The 22,373-nt window shown below is 46.1% G+C and overlaps 2 protein-coding genes across 2 annotated transcripts in view; one reads left to right on the plus strand and one right to left on the minus strand.

The window, feature by feature from the left end:
- LOC148144600 (uncharacterized) overlaps positions 1-22,373 on the minus strand; it is an 85,438-nt gene that overhangs the window by 37,931 nt on the left and 25,134 nt on the right. The gene's annotated exons all lie outside the window — the stretch shown is intronic.
- On the plus strand, positions 7,126-14,248 carry LOC122543522 (uncharacterized). Its single transcript, XM_087974943.1, has 3 exons — positions 7,126-7,375; positions 12,789-13,950; positions 14,034-14,248. The coding sequence occupies exons 2-3, from the start codon at positions 13,106-13,108 to the stop codon at positions 14,098-14,100; spliced, it is 912 nt and encodes a 303-aa protein (XP_087831069.1). The 5' UTR covers positions 7,126-7,375; positions 12,789-13,105; the 3' UTR covers positions 14,101-14,248.

Genomic DNA, 22,373 nt, shown 5'->3' on the forward strand with positions numbered 1-22,373 from the left:
AACTGAGGGCATTGTTGTCTAACACGGATAACACAACAGTAGGTGGAGGGACAGGGAGCATTGAGGAAGTAGGGAAGCTGAAAGAAGGACATGGACAGGCCAGGAGAATGGCCAGAGAAGGGACAGATGGAATACAATGTGGCAAAATGTGAGGTTATCCACTTTGGTGGGAAGATGAGAAGCAGAGACTATTTTCAAAATGGGAAAGACTTCAGAAATGTGAAACACAATGGGACTTGGAAGACCCAGCTCAGGTTTCTCTTAATGTTAACCAGCAGGTTCCGTGAGCAGTTAGGAAGGCAAACGCAATGTTAGCATTCACTGTTAAGAGGGTTAGAATACAAGAGCAGGGATGTACTGCATAGGCTGTATAAGGCTCTGGCCAGACCGCATTTGGAACATTGTGAGCAGTTTTGGGCTCCGTATCTGAGGAGGTTTACAAGAATGACCATGGGGTTGAAGAGCTTGCCAAATGAGGAGCGTTTGAGGACTCTGGGTCTGGATGAGGTGGCATTTAGAAGGATGGAGGGGGAGAGGTTGAGTCTCACAGGAGACTGAGGGGCCTGGATAGAGTGGATGTGGAGAAGATGTTTACACTTGTAGGAGAGACCCAGGACCTGAGAGCGCAGCCTCAGAGTGAAGGGAGGGCCCTGAGGTGAGGAGGAATTTCTTCAGCCAGACAGTGGTTAATCTGTAACACTCACCGAGGTGGGGGTGGGGTTGGGATGTGGAGGGCAAGCCATTTGAGACAGAGATAGATCAGTTGTTGATTAGTGAAGGGATCAAGGGTTACAGGGAGAAGGCAGGAGCATGAGGTTGTGAAACATATCAGCCATGATCGAATGATGGAGCAGACCCAATGGGCTGAATGGCCCATTTCTGCTCCTTTTTATTATGCTCTACTGAAACATGATTGGTTATAATTCATACACTGTGTATCCAGGATGGGAAGGAGGTGAGTGTGGGTCTGTCAGTCAGACCCTGCAGGAGAATGGGGAGGGATATTAGGTACAGCAGAGTGAGAATGGAGGGAAGAGGGTGTGGGATGGAGCTTTATAGCTTTTAGTGAATGAGAGAGGGCATAGATGTTCCTGGACTAGAACAGTCTGTTATGAATTTCTATCCTGCACTTCCTCTGGCAACTCGTTCCACACACGCGCCACCCCTTGGGTCCCTGTTAAATCTCACCTGAACATTATAACCTCTAGTTCTGGACTCCACTACCCTGGGGAAATGTTAGATCTTGTATTTTCTGATGAGAGTCTGAGTCGCGGAGGCGGTTTCAGCTAATCTATATTGCAGCTTCATTTTCAGTACAGCTTCATTTCTCCAGAGCAATAAGGCACACCGAAAGCCAAAAGGTGTATTAACTTAAACAGTTTCAACTTAGAGCACACACCCCCAGACCCCTCTTGATTGCTATTGGTCAGAGCCGCCCAGTTATCCCTTTGTAATTGGCTCTCTGGACCATAACTGTCTTATACAGTTTCAGCTGACCTCAATGTATTCCCAATGAAGCTAATCGTTTCATGGAATGACAAAGAGATGGACAGGCTTGTGGTTCTGCCCCGGAGCTTTGTGACGTTTCCCCGACTCTCTTATCTCCCTCCTTGAGGCTTTTTCACACTGGATCCTGTATTCAAGTAACATTTACCAGCTGCACCGTGTTAACTGCCAATTCATTGGATACTTGGCCATCACTTCAGGAACCTTTTAAATTCCTCATTACAGGCGATCCAAAAGGACATTAGTTTTCGATAAGTTCCAGCCAAGTTATGTGGTTACACCTAATGTCAGAATTCTTCAGCTAACAAGTTGTTGCTTCCCATATTTACCAGACACCTCTATCTTTATCCTTGGGTGTTTTATAACGTGTTCATCTCACATTCCAATGTCTGCCTATTTCTGTCTCAGTGATTCATTCCTCTCTGTAATGAGACGGGGGCTGCTTTTATTGTCTGAAACTGGTTGGAATCTTTTTCTATAATGCTTTAAGTGATTTTTTTGTGTATAGTTAGATTTGTAACTACTGTGGAATCTATATCTATGATTATTTGAAGGATCTTAACTGAAACTTACTCTTAGTATTGTATCAGATTGAGTAAATGATTCCAGAGACACAACAAATTGGGGTGAAATGGTCCTATCTATGTTTTATGCATAAACAATTACAGTTGCACATTCTATCCCAGTTCTGTTACTTGGAGTTACTACTGTTTTACGTGTCAGAACTATATGAAGAAAACATTTTTCCCATGGTCTCTAACTCCTGTCATCTTCTAGAATAGATTGCAGGTTTCAGTTCATTGATATATAAATCCCAGAAACTCTTTAAAGTCACAGTCTGGAGATTACTTAAGGTTTTATAAAAAGACGTGACATCTTGGCTCAGACAATGCCATGAAAGATGTGAGGTAAGAGTCTGTCTTGAGTCAGACTGGTTTTGTTTCCAAATATGGAATTTATAAAATATTAAATGGATTGAGTGCCTGCAGATTGGGCTCAAAAATCACACAATAGAATGTATCTGTAAGTGCAAATTCACCCCATAGACTTATATGTACGTGTGCATGCGAGAGAGTGAGTGAGTGTGTGCATTCGTGTGAGTGCATGTGAGAGAGCGTGTGTTTGCATGTGTACATGCTTGGTAAAGTGTGAGTGTGAAGGAGTATAAGCCTGTGAGAGGGTGTGTGCGTGGGTGAGAGTGTGGGGGGTGTATGTGTGTATGCATCTGAGAGAGGGTCTGCGTGAGTGTATGAGTGTGCAAGACTGTGTGTGTGTGTGTGTGTGTGTGTGAGAGGGAGAATGTGTACAGTGTAGCAGGATCACCTGTAGTGTAACATGAGCTCACGGTCCCGGTTGAGGCCATCCTCATGGGTTCCGAACTTGCCTATCAGCCTCTGCTCGGCCACTAGAAATGATGAAGCAGTTACACAACACACATTGGAGAGGGCAGGATGGGACTTGTCTTTCGATTTGCAGAAGGTGGGAGGCTCTAGATGCTGTGATCCAGAGCAAACACATGCTTCAGGACCTTCGGCTCAGAGAGATGGAGCTGGAAGCCAGACTGCAGATACGTTGGGGGGAAGCAGACACTTAATTCTGGGAGATGGTCTTTCCCTCTGGACAGAGCCTTCTGATTGGGTCAGTGGACAGGTTCAGGAGAGTGTGAGCCTGGGTCAAGCAGATAAAGGGGGTCTGACAGAGGGCTGAAGGGGGCAGGAGCTAACTGGCTGGGTGGTGGGAGTAAGAACAATGTCAGGGAGGGGGAGATAAGGGACAGAATAGTGACAGGGATTGTTTTCAATCTCTGCACTTGGCGGTCAGAGGCCAGATGGCATCGGTATCTGTCTGCGCCAGGATTCGGGAACTGATGTGCTCAGGGCTGGAGAAGTGGGAAAGGGAGGTTGCAGCGGGTGTGGTCCAACAATGTCAGGAGGAGAGGGCCTCTGGTGAGGGCGCATGAGAAGGTAGAAGCTACAAATACAAAACAGAACCTCAAAGCTCTGGGTAGTTGGTGGCTCAGTGGTTAGCACCGCTGTTTCACAGCGCCATGAGCCTGGATTCGATTCCACCCTTGGGCGACTGTCTGTGTATAGTTTGGCACGTTCTCCCCCTTGTGTCTGTGTGGGTTACCTCTGGGTGTTCCTAGTTTCCTCCAACGGTCCAAAGATCTGCACATTAGAGTGGATCAGCTGTGCTAAAGTGCCCAGGGATGTGCAGGTTAGCTTACATCTTTCATCTTTGAGATTGACCATGTTAGCTTCAGTTCCTTGATTTGTAAATCCCAGAACATTTTTAAAGTTACGTTCTCAAAATAGATTTTAACAATAGGTATCATCTCAGACAATGCATTGAAGATGTGAAGTTATAGTTGTCTGTGTCCCAATGTTATGTCAGACTGATTCTATTTCGAGAGTGGGAGTTACAGAATCTTACATGAATTTATGCAGTTTTTGAGCAATTCAGAATAGAATGGACTATTGCAAGGAAGTGTACAGACAACTGACCAGGAACACTACTGGCTGATCCGACCAAAGAGCACACCCGTGAACTAACAACGTTGATCATTAGTGGAGCAGAGTGGTGCAGCGGAAATCTGCTGGGCCTATAACCCAGAGGTCGATGGATTGAAACCATCTTCTGCTATTTACTTTATCAGGTGGCTCAGTGGTTAGCACTGCTGCCTCACTATGCCAGGGACCTGGGTTCAATTCTAGCCTGGGGCGACTGTGTGGAGTTTGCGCCTTCTCCCTGTGTCTGCGTGGGTTTAATCCGGGTGCTCCGGTTGCCTCCCACAGTCCAAAGATGTGCAGGTTAGGGTGGATTGGCCGTGCTAAATTGCCCATAGTGTTCAGGGATGTGTATGTTAGGGGCATTAGTCAGGGGTAAAGTAGAGTAGTCGGGGAATGGATCTGGATAGGTTACTCTTTGATAAGCTCGGACTTTTCTCTCTGAAGAGAAGGAGGAAGAGGGGTGACCTGATTTGAGATATACAAGATAATGAGTGGAATAGATAGAGTCAATAGCCAGAGATTGGGGCAGGATTGACTGGCACGAGGGGTCATAGTTTTAAGATATTAGTGGAGAGGTATAGAGGGGGCATCAGAGGTAGGTTCTTTATGCAGAGAGTTGTGAATGCATGGAATGCGTTGCCAGCTGTGGTGGTGGAAGCAGAGTCATTGGGGACATTTAAGCGACTGCTGGACATGCACATGGACAGCAGTGAATTGAGGGCTGCGTAGGTTAAGTTATTTTATTTTATATTAGGATTAATCCTCGGTACAATATTGTGGGCCAAAGGGCCTGTTCTATGCTGTGCTGTACCTTTCTATGTTCTAAGACTTTCGATCCAATCCTTCAGAGTTCTCTACATGCCCTCATCCCACGTATTCTCACGAAAGCGACTTCTACTGCCTTTCGGAGATACACAAAGCCAACACACTAGGACATTCAGTGTATCAGGCCATGGGACCCTGTGTGAGAACTTCTCTGGCTATGTTGAAGGCATCTTGAAACCCATTGTGCAGGGGGGCCCAAGCTTCTGTCACAACATTACAGATTTCTACCAGAAACTCAGCTACCACGGACGAGTTGAATCAGGAATATTCTTTGTCACAATGGACATTTCAGCACCTTACACCAGCATTCCCCACGATGATGGCATCACGGTGACAGCCTCAGTACTCAATACCAACAACCGCCAATCTCTGAGCACTGTCCTGCAACATATCTGCTTCATCCTTTTCACCTTTGACAACCAGTTCTTCGTCCAGACACATGGAACAGCCATGGGGACCAAATTTGCACCCCAGTACGCCAACATTTTCATGCATAGGTTCAAACAAGACTTCTTTTCTGCACAGGACCTCCAACCAACACTATACACCAGATATATTGACAACATTTCTTCCTCTGGACCCATGGCGAGGAGTCACTGAAACAACCACACAGTGATACCAATAAGTTTCATCCCACCATCACACTCACCATGTATCTGTCTCATTCTTGGACACATGCATCTCTATCTAGGATGGGCATCTCAGCACTTCCATGTATCGCAAACCCATGGATAACCTGACAATGCTACACTTCTCTAGCTTCCACCCGAAACATATTAAAACAGCCATCCCCTATGGACAAGCCCTTCACATACATAGGATCTATTCAGGTGAGGAGGAACGTGACAGACACTCGGAAGTACACAAGCATGCTCTCATAAGAATGGGGTACAATGCTCAACTCATCAACTGCCAGTTCCAATGTGTCACAGTGAGAAACCGTAATGACCTCCTCAGGAGACAGACATAAGCTGCAACCAATATGGTACCCTTTGTGTCCAGTACTTCTCGGGAGCTGAAAAACCACGCCATGTTCTTTGCAGCCTGCAACATATTATCATTGAGGATGAGCACCTCACCAAGACCTTCCCCATACCTCCACGTCTTGCCTTCAAACAACCGCCAAACCTTAAACAGATCATTGTTCGCAGCAAGTTGCCTGGCCTTCAGGACAACATGATGCAACCTTGTCATGGCAGATGCTGCAAGACATGTCAGAGAGTCGACACGATTACTCGGTACTCATGTGAATCGGCTAACATTGTTTATCTCATGTGCTGCAGGAAATGATGTGCTGAGGCATGGTATATTGACGAGACCGAGCAGAGGCTACAGCAATAGATTAATGGACACTGCACAACAATCACCAGGCAGGAGTGTCCCCTCCCAGTTGAGGAACACTTCAGCAGTCCAGGACATTCAGCCTCAGACCTTCGGGTGACTATCCTCCAAGGCGGACTTCAGGACAGGCAACAATGGAAAGTGGATGAGCAAAGGCTGATATCCAAATTTGGTACCCATGGGGATGGCCTCAACAGGGACCTTGGGATCATGTCACGGTCCAGGTGACCCCACTACATTATGCTTTCTCTCTCTCTCACACACATGCACACAAGTGCGCACTCACACAAACACATGCTCCTCCAGAACAACACACTCACACACCCTCTCTCATGCACAAGCGCTCATATGCTCTCTCTCTCACACACACACCCTGTCACAGACTTATACCCCATTACACTCACACACGCGCGCACACCCCCCACACATCCATGCACTCAGTTTCCCTGAGTTTATGGGATGAATTTGCACTTGCAGAATTACATTTTATTTTGCTCAAAAACTGCATAAATACACGTAAGATTCTGTAATATCACTTTAGAAATAGAATCAGTCTGACCTAACATTGGGACACAAGACAGACTTTAACTTAACACCTTCAATGCATTATCTGAGCTTTTAACAATATGTGTCATCTCGGCTGTCTTGAGCATGTAACTTTAAAAAAAGTGCTGGAATTTACATTAGAAGGATCCGAAATTAAAGTGGTCATTCTAAAAGATGTGAGCTAAATTTGTTTAATATTACATTCCATGACACTGCAATCCTGTTGCTGTAATGTCTGCGTCTTATGATTATGCTCCACAACCATCCGATGAAGAAGCAGCGCTTCGAACGCCAGTGATTGAAACAAACCTATTGGACTATAACCTGGGCGGTGTGTGATTTTTAACTTAGAAAATCTGTCAGTAATACCAGCATCTCCATACTGCGCATGCTACTCGGTGTCAGCAGCCACAACTCGGTGTCAGCAAAACACTGCGCATGCTCATGTAACACACGGAAACGCCCCACGACTTTGTTTCGCTGGACCAATGGGAGGACCGGATGGAGACTGGTCCTCCTGCCAATCACATTAAACCCACAGTCTGGATGCGGAAGTTGGTCCATGAGCTTCTGCTCCTGCTCCTCTCTCTCTGAATGAAGATTGAGCTTCACCCCAGACTGCAACTTCCGTCCTCTGTCCAACATCGGTGAGTACAACACTCTCTTTTCTCACCCCCTTTTCCATTCCGGGGTTGAGCTGTTGACTTGCAGGAACTGAAGAGAAAGGGAGTGAATCCAGGGAGGGGACAGACTCTGGGAGAGTGAATCCAGGGAGGGGACAGACTCTGTGAGAGTGAATCCAGGGAGGGGACAGACTCTGGGAGAGTGAATCCAGGGAGGGGACAGACTCTGGGAGAGTGAATCCAGGGAGGGGACAGACTCTGGGAGAGTGAATCCAGGGAGGGGACAGACTCTGGGAGAGTGAATCCAGGGAGGGGACAGACTCTGGGAGAGTGAATCCAGGGAGGGGACAGACTCTGGGAGAGTGAATCCAGGGAGGGGACAGACTCTGGGAGAGTGAATCCAGGGAGGGGACAGACTCTGGGAGAGTGAATCCAGGGAGGGGACAGACTCTGGGAGAGTGAATCCAGGGAGGGGACAGACTCTGGGAGAGTGAATCCAGGGAGGGGACAGACTCTGGGAGAGTGAATCCAGGGAGGGGACAGACTCTGGGAGAGTGAATCCAGGGAGGGGACAGACTCTGGGAGAGTGAATCCAGGGAGGGGACAGACTCTGGGAGAGTGAATCCAGGGAGGGGACAGACTCTGGGAGAGTGAATCCAGGGAGGGGACAGACTCTGGGAGAGTGAATCCAGGGAGGGGACAGACTCTGGGAGAGTGAATCCAGGGAGGGGACAGACTCTGGGAGAGTGAATCCAGGGAGGGGACAGACTCTGGGAGAGTGAATCCAGGGAGGGGACAGACTCTGGGAGAGTGAATCCAGGGAGGGGACAGACTCTGGGAGAGTGAATCCAGGTCTGTGTCTCAGTTGAAAAACACAGGGCAAATGCAGGAGAATTGACGTTATGGGCACGAGCCCTTCACCAGGAATGGTGTGTGGATGTACAAAGGGGCCTCGGTGTCCTTCTACACCAGTCACTGCCAGTTGTCAGACAGGTGCAACAAGCAATGATCAAGGCAAGTGGTCTGTTAGCAAGAGTAATTGAGTTGAGAAGTGGGAATGTCTTCCTGCAGTTAGGGGGTCATGGAATATATCCAAGGCTGAGTTCATCTGAATTTTGAACAACAAAGAAGTGGATGGTTATGGGGGAAGGCAAGAAAAAGGTTTGGAGACCTTTTACAAAAACAAACCCTTTAGTCTGACTTGACCATGCTGACTATGTTCTCAAACTAAAGTATACCCACCTGCCTGTGTTTAGCCCATATCCCTCTGAGCCTTTCCTATTGGAGTCATAGAGATGTACAGCATGAACAGACCAGTTATCCTAATCTATTCCTATTTGTCAGCACTTGGCCCATATCCATCTAAACCCTTCCTATTTACAGACCAATCCAGATGCCTTTTAAATGCTGTAATTATATCAGCCTCCACCACTTCCTCTGGCTGGTCATTCCATACATGCATCACTCTCCATGTGAAAAAGCTGCCCCTTTTATGTCTTTCCTCTCTCACCCTAAACCTATGCCCTCTAGTTCTGGACTACTTCACCCCAGGGAAAAGACTTTGTCTATTTACCCTATCTGTGCCCCTCATGATTTTATAAACCTCAATAAGGTCACCCCTCAGCCTCCGATGCTCCAGGGAAAACAGCCCCAGCCTGTTCAGCCTCACCTGAGAGCTCAAATCTTTCAAACCTGGCATCATCCTGGTAAATCTCTTCTGGACCCTTTCAAGTTTCACAACAACCTTCTGATGGGAAGGAATCCAGAGTTGCACAAAATATTCCAAAAGTGGCCTCACCAATGTCCTGTACAGCTGCAACATCACCTCCCAACTCCTTTATTCAATGCTCTAACCAATAAAGGAAAGCATACCAAATGCTGCCTTTACTATCCTATCTACCTCCGACTCTTCCTTCAAGGGGCTATGCACCTGCACTCCAGGTGTCTCTTTGTTCAGCACACTCCCCAGGAACTTACCATAAAGGGTATAAGTTCTGCCCTGATTTGCTTTTCCAAAATTCAGCATCTCACATTTATCTAAATTTAAACTTTGTCATTAGATTACCTACAGTGTGGAAACAGGCCCTTCGGCCCAACAAGTCCATACCGCCCCTCCGAAGAGAACCCCCCCCCCTCTACATTTTACCCCTGACTAATCCACCTAACATTACGGGCAATTTAGCATAGCTAATTCACCTAATCTGCACATCTTTGGACTGTGGGAGGAAACTGGAGCACCCAGAGGAAACCCATGCAGACACGGGGAGAATGTGCAAACTCCACACAGACGGGAATTGAACCCGGGTCTCTGATGCTGTGAGGCAGCAGTGCTAACGACTGAGCCACTGTGCTGCCTCCAGTGATGTACTTATTAAAATGTCTTTTAAATGTACCTGCATCCACCCCTTCCTCTGGACATTCATTCCACCCAAGAACCACACTCTGTGGGGGAAAGAAATGGTGCCCCTCATGTCTTTTTAAAATCTGTCTCCTCTCTTCAAAATTTGCTCCCTAATCTTGAACCCTCACCCTTGGCAAAGGATAACTGCCAGTCACCTCATCTCGTGATTTTATAATCCTCTATAAGGTCACCAGTCAACCTCCTCTTCTCCAGTGGAAAAATTTCCAGCCTATTCACCGAGATGTAGGTATATTCATATCCACTTATGATCTGTTCAATGCTGGTGCAGGCTTGACAGGCTAAATCGCCTACTCCTGCTCCCAATTCTCTCACTCCTAGTCCAGGACAGCAAGAGACCATAAGACATAGGAGCAGAAATTAGGCCTTTCAGCCCATCAGGACTGCTCCACCATTAAATCATGGCTGATAAGTTTCTCAATCCCTTTTCTCCCCGTAACCCTTGATTCTCCTTGATACTCATGAACCTATCTATCTCCATCTTACATATGCTCAGTGACCTGGCCTCCACAGCCAGGTCACTGAGCATATGTAGCAGTGAATTCCATATGTTCACCACTCTCTGGCTGAAAAGGTTTCTCCTTATCTTTTTTCAAAAATATCTTCCCTTTACTCTAATGCTGTGCCCTCAGGTCCTAATCTCTCCTACCAATGGAAACATCCTCCCAACATCCACTCTGTCCAGGCCATTCAGTATTCTGTGTGGTTTCAATTAGATCCCCCCCCCTGAGTATGGGCCTGTTCATTAACATGAACCAGCCCCTTCAGGATGAGGTACAGCATGGATTAGGTTCAGCAAAGTGAGAATGGAGGGAGTGTGTGCGGGATGGAGATTATCAGCAGTTAGGGATAAGAGGGTTCAATATAAATTAGAATTGATCAGATGGGCTGATAGGCCGAGGGGTGGCAGATGGAGTTTCATTTAGATAAATGTCAGCTGTTGCATTATGGTAAGGCAAATCAGGGCAGGATTTACACAGTTAATGGGATGTGATGCCGAATAAATCGATCTTGCAGGTTAAAAGCTCTTTGGAAGTGGAATTGCAGGGAGTCAGGATAATGAAGAAGGCATTTGGTATGCTTTCCTGTATTGGTCAGAGCATTGAGTACAGGAGTTGGGAGGTCATGTTGCGGCTGCACAGGACATTGGTTAGGCCACTTTTGGAATATTGTGTGCAATTCTGGTCACCCTCCTATAGAAGAATGTTGTGAAACTTGAAAGGGTTCAGAAAAGATTTACAAGGACATTAGCAGAGCTGAGGGTTTGATCTATAGGGAGATGCTGAATAGGCCAGGGATAATTTCCCTGGAGCATCGGAGACTGAGGGATGACCTAATAGGTGTTTATAAGGGGTATGGGTAGGGTGATTGGCAAAATCTTTTCCCCGTTGTAGGGGAGTCCAAAACTAGAGGGCGTAGGTTTGAGATGAGAGGGGAAAGATTTAAAACGGACCTAAGGGGTAACATTTTCACACAGAGGGTGGTGCGTGTATGGAATGAGCTGCCAGAGGAAGTGGTGGAGGCTGGTACAATTACAACATTTAAAAGGCATTCCTTTTGTCCTTAACATATTTATAAAAACTCTTCTAATTCACTCGAACACTGTTTGCCAAAGCTATCTCATGTCCCCTTTTCACCCTCCTGATTTCCCTTCTCAGTATACTCTCTTACTATCTTCATACTCTTCTAAGGATTCATTCGATTTCTCCTGTCTATACTGTCAAATGCTTCCTTCTTTTTGTTAGCCAAAACGTTGATTTCTCTAGTCAACCAGCATTCCCTACACCTACCAGCCTTCCCTTTCACCCTGACAGGAATATACTCTCTCTGGATTCCCATTTTCCAGCCGTCCCTTTACCTGCGAACGTCTGCCCCCAATCAGCTTTTGAAAGTTCTTGCCTAATGCCATCAAAATTAGCCTTCCTCTAATTTAGAACGCCAACTTTTAGATCTGGTCTATCCTTTTCCATCACTATTTTAAATCTCGTGGAATTATGGTCACTGGCCCCAAAGTGCTCCCCCACTGACACCTCAGTCACCTGCCCTGCCTTATTTCTCAAAAGTTGGTCAGGTTTTGCACCTTCTGTAGTAGGAACAGCTACATACTGACTCAGAAAATGTTCTTGTTCACACTGAACAAATTCCCCTCAATCTAAACCCTGAACATTATGGCAACTCCTGTCTATGTTTGGAAAGTTAAAATCCCCTACCATAACCATCCTATTATTCTTACAGATAACTGAAATCTGCTTCTAAATTTGTTTCTCAAATTTCCGCTGACTATTAGAGGGTCTATATTACAATCCCAATAAAGTGATCATCCCTTTGTTATTTCTAAGTTCTACTTAAATAACTCTTCTGGATGTATTCCCAGGTATATCCTCCCGAAGTACAGCTGAAATACAATGCCCTTATCAAAATGTCACTCCCCTCCCCCTCCCCTTTCTAACTTTTCCATGGCATTTGTATCCTGGAACATTGTGTTGCCAGTCCTGTTCATCCCTGAGCCACATTTCTGTAGTTGCTATGATATCTCAGTCCCATGTTCCTAACTATGAGCCCTGATTTCATTTGCCCTCCCTGTTAGGCCTCTTGCATTGAAGTAAATGCAGTATAATGTATCAGTCCTACCTTGTTCTCTGCTTTATTCCTTCCTGCCCTGGCTGTTTGACTCGCTCCCTTTCCCAACTGTACAGGTTAATCTCTCTCCTCATTATTTCCCTGGGACCCATTCCCCACCTTACTCATTCAGCAACTTTACTGGCTTTCTTTCTGCAACCAGTCTTGATATTTTATTTTCACACCTTGATTCAGCTTATTCCAGGTCATTGTCACCTAAATGATGTTTTCCTCCATACACACTTAAGGCGATCTGGCTGCATGAGGGTTTTCAGGTTTCTGTGTCCTGGATAATATGTGATCAGCAGGCATCTGGCAATCTACAGGAATTGCCACCCATGTTATATTTATTTAACTGTACTGACAGTGATCACTTATTTTGTGAATTTATATTTGCAGGAAGACCTGCGGAAAGAAACTTGAAAGCAATTGATCCATCAACTTCTGACAGAGCTCCTTGATTCATTGGGACTTGACTATCAGCAGCCATTCCAATTGAGAGAAAATGTTTGCTTTGGTCTGCTTGAGAGATGGTGTGTCAGGAAGAATACGGAGATACCCGAGTGAGGGAGATTCGGTGTGCTGTCTGTGAAAAGTGCTTCAAACATTTACTCAGCTTGGGGGAATCAAAATCTCACCCCTTACAGTGGGGAGAGACTGTGTACCCGTTCTGCTTGTAATTTCAAACCCAGAGTGACACAAGGAAAGCTCTCCCCATGGAGAAACCGTGGAAATGTGGGGACTGTGGGAAAGGGTTCCCTTCCCCTTCGGTGCTGGAAATTCACAGACGTGTTCACACCGGGGAGAAGCCGTTTGTCTGCCACTGTTGCGGGAAAGGATTCATTCAGTTGTCTCAGCTGCAGACACACCAGCGGGTCCACACCGGGGAGAAGCCGTTCACCTGCTCAGTGTGCGGGAAGGGGTTCGCGAATTCTTCCAACCTGAGGGCACACCAGCGGGTCCACACTGGAGAGAAGCCCTTCACGTGCTTGGTATGCGGGAAGAGGTTCGCTCATTCATCTACACTGCTGATCCACAAGCGGATCCACACTGGGGAGAGGCCGTTCACTTGCTCCGAGTGCGGGAAGGCTTTCCGTCGTACGAGCAACTTGCGGAAGCATGAGCGGGTGCACACGGGGGAGAGGCCCTTCAGGTGCCCCGAGTGCGGGCAGGGGTTCAGTCAGATGAGTGACCTGCGTAATCACGAGCGGATCCACACGGGGGAGAGGCCCTTCACCTGCCCCGAGTGCGGGAAGGCATTCCGTAATGTCGGCAATCTGCGGATGCACCAGCGGGTCCACACGGGGGAGAAGCCGTTCACTTGCCCCCAGTGCGGAAAGGCCTTCCGTCATGTGGGCGACCTGCGGAAGCACCAGCGGCTCCACACTGGGGAGAGGCCGTACACCTGCACCGAGTGTGGGAAGAGATTCCATCACGTGCGCAACTTGCGGAATCACGAGCGGGTCCACACGGGGGAGAGGCCGTTCACTTGCCCAGAGTGCGGGAAGGGATTCCTTGATTCTTCCGGGCTGCTGACCCACCAGCGGGTCCACACGGGGGAGAGGCCATTCACCTGCCCAGAGTGCGGGAAGGGATTCCTTGATTCTTCTGGCCTGCAGACCCACTGGCGGATCCACACTGGGGAGAGGCCGTTCACCTGCTCTGTGTGCGGGAAGGGCTTCAGTCATGTGGGCAATTTACGGCAGCATGAGCGAGTCCACACAGGGGAGAGGCCGTTCACCTGCCCCGTGTGTGGGAAGGGATTTATCAATTCTTCCAGCCTGCTGACTCACCAGCGGGTCCACACCGGGGAGAGGCCATTCACCTGCTCCGTGTGCGGAAAAGGCTTCACCCGCTCCTCCCACCTCCAGAGACACCAGCGAGTTCACGCGCCATCGCAGGGAAATTGAAGGAGCGATGGACAAGTGCCATTTTCGATTAGACTTTCAACCCAGTTCTGGGGAGGTCCGAGGTTCGAATCCCACCATGGCAGATGGCGCAATTGAAATCTGCAGTTCCGAATCAATGAAACCATTTTCAGGGGAAGAAAAGACGCATCTTATTCACTCATGTTCTTTTTAGAGAATGAAACCGCTGTTGCAGGAAAGGATTCACTCGGTCATCCCGGCTGCATCCTTTACCCAGTCTGGCCTATGTGTGACTCCAGTCCCACAGCAGTGTGGTTGACTCTTGATTGCAGCTCCCCCTCCTGCAAATGAGCTAGAGAAACTAACTTGTATACAGTATGTAGGCTGAAATTACTGAGTGAGGCAATACTTCCTGCAGGTGAAGGCTGTACCAAGGATCCAATAACAAAGGGATCATTTGGTGCTGACCAATAGTAAAGAAATTGGGGGAATGGGGAGTGTGTGCACTTTGACCTTGAGCTTTATTTTAAAAAAAAATGCTAGCTTTCGTGCGCCTTTTTTTTTCTGGGAAAATCTGAAGCTGTTATGAAATTGGGTCGCAATAAAGGTTACTTGAATTCATTGTCGGACTCTGACTCTCATTGAAAGCTGTGAGATCCAACAGGTTTTTTGTTTCTTTAAAGCTGCTAATTTCTTTCAACCTCCAGCACCAATTTTCCAATGTCATGTATCAGAAGGAGCAGTGAATGAGTAGCTAGAATCCTGAGAAATTGTCAATTTTTCCGGTGTGCAGGTTCATTGTTTCATCAGCATTGTAAGGTTTACTGGCAGCGGCAGAAGGTGTGGGTTATATTCCCGAGAAACAAAGATTAAAAGTCACACAACATCAGGTTATGGTGCAACAGGTTTATTTGGAAGCACTAGGTTTTGGAGCATTGCTCCTTCATTGGGTAGCTGTGGAGCAGGATCGTAAGACACAGGATTAAAATTAAAACTTAAGTTTTTCATCTTTGCATCATTTCATCAGCATTGTAAAGGTTACTGGCATCAGCGGGAGGTGTGGGCTGTGTTCACGAGCAACAAAGTTAAAAATCATACAAATATGTTGGAATATAACCTGGTGTTATTTGGGAGCACTAGCTTTCGGAGGGCTGCTCCTTCATCAGGTAGCTGTGGAGCAGGATCACAAGACATAGAATTTGTAGCAAAAAATTAATGTCAGACAACTGAATTGAACAAATCTAGATTGCTGTTACATCTTTCATCTTTTAGAATGGGTTCTGGGTTTTGGTTCACTAATATGTAAATCCCAGAACTACTTATAAGTAACGTTCTCGACGTAACTTGAAGATGACATTTCAGCTCAGACGATGTATTAAAGGTGTGAGGTTAGAGTCTGTCTCTCTCCTAATGTTGAGTCATACTGGTTCTACTTCCAAAGTAGGAATTTATAAAATATGGATTGACTGCCTGCAGATTGTGCACTTTGAGCAAAATTAAATGTATCTGCAAAAATAGTTCTGCAAGTTCTGGCTCAAAGGTAGAAGACAGAGGGTGGCGGTGGAAGGGTGCTTTTTAGACTGGAGGCCTGTGACCAGTGTGCACCATAAGGATCGGCGCTGGGTCCATTACTTTTCTCAAGGCTACTTGAGAAAAGAAAGCTGGTAAAGTTGCTGAATGCTGACCTTTTTAAATAAAATCAATGACAAGAAATACAGCAACCTACATTATATGAAGCAATTTATATTTTACATAAGTCGACATTTTATATCAATTAAAATCATAAAACCCCTGCAGTGCAGAAAGAGGCCACTTGGCCCATTGAGTGTAGGAGTTGGGAGGTCATGTTGCAGCTGTGCAGGATATTGGTTCGGCCACTTTTGGAATATTGCATTCGATTCTGGTCACCCTCCTACCGAATAGGAAAGATATCGTAAAACTTGAAAAGATTGATAAGGAAGTCGCCAGGGTTGGACGTTTGTGGTATAAGGCGAGACTGAATAGGATGGGGCTGTTGTCCCTTGGCCATCAGAGGCAGAGGGTGGACGTGAAGAGATTTATAAAATCATGAGTGGGACGGATAGGGGAAATAGGCAAGGTCTTTTCCCCAGGGTTGGGGGGGGGGTAGTCCAAAACTAGGGGGCATTAGTTTAGGGTGAGAGGGCAATACCACCATGTTATCAGTGCTTTGATTAGCAGTGCCAACTCTCTACCTTTACCTAGCTTCCTATTCGACTTGAATGGCACGTACCCCCTCGATATTCAGGATCCAATCCTTGTCATCCTGTAAGGAGTCTCAGATCATAATTCAATGTATGCAATCAAATCATTCAGTTTTGTTAAAATGCAGCACATATTCAGATACTGAGATTTTAGTTTTTTTTTTTAAATGATCGTTTCAATCCAGCTTCGATTGCCGGTACATTTATCCTCCTTGTCCCTATCGTTTCCTGACATTCATTTTCCACATCACTACATCGCTTACCGGCCTCAATTCCGATTGGCCATGCTAAACTGCCCATTGTGTCCAGGCATATACAGGTTAGCCATGGGAAATGCAGGGTTAGAGTTCACAGTAATAGGAGTAGGCTATTTGGCCCATTGAACCTGCTCTGCCGTACATTAAGATCATGGCTGATTGATTCATTGTCTCAGCTCATCATACCTGCATTATCCAGACTACCCTTAATTCCCCTACCATGCAAAAACCCCATCCAACTGTGTCTTGCATATACTTAACGAAGTTGTCTCTACTGCTTCCTTGGGCAGAGAATTCCAAAGATTTACTACTCTCCAGGAAAAGCAGTTCCTCCTCATCTCTGTCCAAATCTACTCCCCCAATCTTGAGGCCTATACCCCATATCCTGGTCTCACCCACCAGCAGAAATAGCTGGAATGGGTAGGCTGGATCTGTAAGATGTTGCCTGGAATGGAGACTAGGTCGTATGAGGATAGGTTGAGAGTGCTAGGCCTTTTCTCATTAGAACGGCAAAGGATGAGGGGTGACTTGATAGAGGTTTATAAGATGATCAGGGGGAGTAGATACAGTTGACAGTCAGACTTTTTCCCGGGTACAACAGAGTGTTACAAGGGGACATAAATTTAAGGTGAAGGGTGGCACGCTGTTCAGAGGGGCTGGCGTGGACTTGATTGTCGGAATGGCTGACATAACCTCTCTGCTTTTAAACTCAATCCCTTTAATAATCCTTTGGAGAGGGTGCAGAGGAGATTTACCAGGATGTTGCCTGGACTGGAGAATAGGTCGTATGAGGATAGATTGAGAGTGCTAGGCCTTTCCTTATGCGGAAAGTCAGGAGGCATGGGATAGTGGGAAATTTGGCCAGTTGGATAACCGGTCGAAGTCAGAGTGTGGTGGTAGATGGTAAATATTCAGCCTGGAGCCCAGTTACAAGTGGAGTTCTGCAGGGATCAGTTCTGAGTCCTCTGCTGTTTGTAATGTTTATTAATGATTTGGAAGAGGGAGTTGAAGGGTGGGTCAGTAAATTTGCAGACGATACGAAGATTGGTGGAGTTGTGGATAGTGAGGAGGGCTGTTGTTGGCTGTAAAGGGACTTAGATATGATGCAAAGCTGGGCTGAGGAGCGGCAGATGGAGTTCAACCCTGTCAAGTGTGAGGTTGTCCATTTTGGAAGGACAAATAAGAATGCGGAATACAGCGTTAACGGTAGGGTTCTTAGTAAGATGGAGGAGCAGAGGGATCTTGGGGTCTATGTTCGTAGCTCTTTGAAAATTGCCACTCAGGTGGATAGAGCTTGTAAGAAGGCCTATGGTGTATTAGCGTTCATTAGCAGAGGGATTGAATTCAAGAGTCGTGAGGTGATGTTGCAGCTGTACAGGACCTTGGTAAGGCCACATTTGGAGTACTGTGTGCAGTTCTGGTCGCCTCATTTTAGGAAAGATGTGGAAGCTTTGGAGGGGGTGCAGAGGAGATGTACCAGGATGTTGCCTGGAATGGAGAATAGGTTGTACGAGGATAGGTTGAGTGCTAGGTCTTTTCTCATTGGAACGGCAAAGGATGAGGGGTGACTTGATAGAGGTTTATAAGATGATCAGGGGAATAGATACAGTAGACAGTCAGAAACTTTTTCCCTGGGCACAACAGAGTGTTACAAGGGGACATAAATTTAAGGTGAAGGGTGGAAGGTATAGGGGGGATGTCAGGGGTAGGTTCTTTACCCAGAGAGTGGCGGGGGCATGGAATGCGCTGCCTGTGGGAGTGGCAGAGTCGGAATCATTGGTGACCTTTAAGCGGCAATTGGATAGGTACATAGATAGGTGCTTAAGCTAGGACAAATGTTCGGCACAACATCGTGGGCCGAAGGGCCTGTTCTGTGCTGTATTGTTCTATGTTCTAATGAAGGACAAAATTCCATTTGTCATCTTAATTACCTGTTGCACCTGCAGACCAACCCTCTGATTCATGCACAAGGACACGCAGGTCCCTCTGCACAGCAGCATGCTGCAACTCTTTACCATCAAGTCATTACTGTTATTCCGACCAAAATGGATGACTTCATATTTATTAACATTGTATCCCTTTGCCCACTCACTCAAAGCATCTATGTTCCTCTGCAAAGTTTCACAGTCCTCTGCACATTTTACTCTGCCACTCTTCTTAGTGTCACCTGCAAACTTTGACCTGCGACCCATGGCCCCCAACTCCAAACCATCAGTATAAATTGTGAATAATAATACAACCAATGGATCAGATCTAAGCTCTGCAGTCCTGCCCCATTCAGTCATGAATGGTGGCGGACAATTAACCAACTCATTGGAGGAGGTGGCTTCCACCAATAACCCCATCCTCAATGATGGAAGACCCCAGCACATCAGCACAAAAAGATCAGGCTGAGGCACTCGCAGCAACCTTCAGCCAGAAGCAAAGAAATCTTAATAACTTACGTCAGATTCCAACAGAATTCAGTTAAGTATCCAAAGCTTTAGACTGAACCAAACCTCTCCATAAGTTTGAATAAAATCAGAGAAGGAGCTGATTACTAACTCTAGTTGTTGTGAGAGATGACAAGATTTTTAAAAAAAATCAAAGTAATTCATCTCCATTAAGTTTCTTTACAAGGGTGGACTGGCTCAAAGTTGCAGAGCTACCATTAACACATGGGGTCTACTTCTGCGCTGTATATCTCTATGACTCTAATTGGAACTAGCTGGGTGGGCACCATGGACCAGTTTGGACCGAAGGGCCTGTTTCCATGCTGTCTTACTCTATGAATCTAACTGGGCCATGGACTGAGGAATGGTAGATGGAGTTTAGATCAATGCAACGTGTTGCATTTTGGTGATCAAACCGGGGCAGGATGTACACATGAATTGTTAGAGACCTAGAGGTGCAGGTGTATAGTTCTTTGAATGTGGACTCAGAGGTAGACAGGGCGGCAAAGACGGCTTTCGGCATGCTTGCTTTCACTGGTCAGAGCGCTGAATGTAGGACCATCCCGTGGAGAGAAATCAGAGTTTACGTTTCGGGTCCGGTGACCATTCCTCAAAACTGGACCCAAAACGTTAACTCTGATTTCTCTCCACAGGTGCTGGTAGACCTGCTGAGCTTTTTCAGCAGCTTCTGTTTTTGTTTCTGACTTCCAGTGTACAGTTTTCTTGGTATTTATTGAGTACAGGAGTTGGGACATCTTATTGCAGCTTTACAAGACATTGGTGAGGCCACTTTCAGAGTACTGCCTGCAGTTCTGGTCACCCTAATATTGAAAGGACGTCATTAAACTAGAAAGGGTGCAGAAAAGATTTACTCGGATGATACCGGGTCTGGAAAGTTTGAGTTATAGGGAGAGGCTGGATATACTGGGACGTTTTTCCTGTGGAAACTGAAGGGTACCCTTATAGAGGTAGATGTAGAGTAATAGGGGAATGGGTCTGGGTGGGATACTCTTCAGAAGTCAGTGTGAATGCTTTGGGCCAAAGGGCCTGTTTCCACACTGTAGAGATTCTATGATCCAAAAACCCATCCATATACCTTTTAAATGTTGTTATTGTACCTGCCTCAACCACTTTCTCTGACAACCCACTTCACATACCACCGTCTGCGTGAAGAGGTTGTCCTTCAGGTCCTTCCTGAGTCTTTCCCCTCTCACCACAAACCGATCCCCTCTAGTCTTCAATTCCCCATCCCTGGGGAAAAAGACGACATGGGTAAGGTTGATCATACTAAGGGCAACCGACCGACACAGCATGAACTGGCGTAATTGGCATACACCTGTCATGTTTTGCTCTGGAAATAAATCTAGACCATGTAAGGATTGGCTCCAGTTTCTCCCTCCCCTCTGTAAGGTTGTCAGAATTGTAACAATGGGAACAGAGATTCATTGACCGACAGTGAAGTTCGGAACTGACGTGAAATAAAATTTCAGAGGGAATCTTTCAATTCCAGTGGCGTTTGAGACAAGAGGCTGGAAGTAAGTGGAAATTGCCAGGGTCTTGATTGGCAGCCGAATCCGAGTTCGATTCCTCCCTCGAACCGACTGTGTGCCATTTGCAAGTTATCCCCCGTGTCTGTGTGGGTTTCCTCCGAATGCTCCAGTTCCCTCCCTCAACCCAAAGATGTGCTAGTTAGGGTGAATTGGCCATACTTAATTGTCCCATTGTGTTCAAGGATGTGTAGGTGCGGTGCATTAGTCAGGGGTAAATGTAGAACAATAAGATAGGAGAATGGGTTTGGGTGGGTTACTCTTCAGAGGGTCAGTATGGATTGTTGGGCCAAAGGGCCTGTTTCCACACTGTAGAGATTCTATGATTCTTCTACAATTCATAAAACCATCGGCAGGATGAAGTGGCCAAGTCCCTACCCCAGAGGGAGCAAGACATGGCCTTGGCATCACCACTTTCTGATGGAAATTAATATTAGAGGCTATTTTGGGAGCTGGATATCTGTCGGTTAGACGTTGACGAATCTTTGGCTTTTCAATACGGTTTATGAATGAGATTTACAAGAAGAGGGGTGACCTTATACAGGTTTACAAAATCATGAGGGGTGTGGATGAATAATTAAGGTCCTTTCCCCCCCCCCCCCCCAGAATGGAGGAGTCCAGAACCATGGGGTGTGGATCCAATGCCAGAGAGGAAAGACGCAAAAGGGACACAATGGGCAACCCCCACTCCCCACCACCCAAAACGAACCACTGGAGGAAGTGGTGGAGGCCAGCACAACCACAAAATTCAGAATGGACCAATGGGAACAGCTTGGGTGTGGCCAGCACACTCAGACCACATTTTCTACTTTTATTTTAGATTTTTGCCTTAAGCAGGAGGAGTTGGAAGCTTCAGTGCATGTCTCTTGACTGCTACTCTCTCTGAATTTGCTCTTGTTGGTTTGTTCCTCCTGGAGAACTTGATGTGAAAATCTGTGTTGGAATTGCCTTTTTGTCAAAGGGTGTGTGTTTAATGGGATGTTACTGTATCAGAATACATAGTTAGTAACAGTTACTGTGTGTCTATTAAGTTTCCAGTCTGTGGAGTTATCCTAAATTCCTCTCTTTGGTTGTATTTTAATCACAGCCTTTTTTTATAATATATTTTTATTTAGGAAAAAATAGATTTTTAAATATTACAACAAATACAAAACAATGCAATTCAAAACAGTACAAAAATAGTACAAAACTAAACCCAAATAATAAAAAGAATTCCCCAACCCACCCTCCTATACGAATGTATAAACATATATAGAGAAGTATAAAATTTTTAAAAAACTAAACTAGCTATTTAACTAAATAAATAAATACCTAACAACAAACAAATAAATAGTAATAACTCAGCCCAGCCAAACAAAACACTCATACATTCACAGTTCCTCCTCCCTGGATATTGGACTCATGAAACACAATCGTTACGGCTATATAAAAGCCCTTGTTAGTGTGGCAGATAAATCTGTGTCCAGGTATTTCAAAAAGGGTTGCCATGTCTTGTAAAAATTTTCAGTTTTGTGGTGTACCATACTTGTGAGAAAATCCAGGGGAATATGCTCCATAACAATCTTCCGCCAACCTGACAGGCCTGGGGGGTTTTCGGATATCCAACCGAGCAAGATATTCTTCCTTGCACAGAACGTAAGAATATTGAAAGGTTTTTT

Source organism: Chiloscyllium plagiosum, unplaced genomic scaffold, assembly GCF_037043375.1.
Source record: "Chiloscyllium plagiosum isolate Xiang-an unplaced genomic scaffold, Cpla_swu_hap1 HiC_scaffold_27, whole genome shotgun sequence".
Lineage (NCBI taxonomy): Eukaryota > Metazoa > Chordata > Chondrichthyes > Orectolobiformes > Hemiscylliidae > Chiloscyllium > Chiloscyllium plagiosum.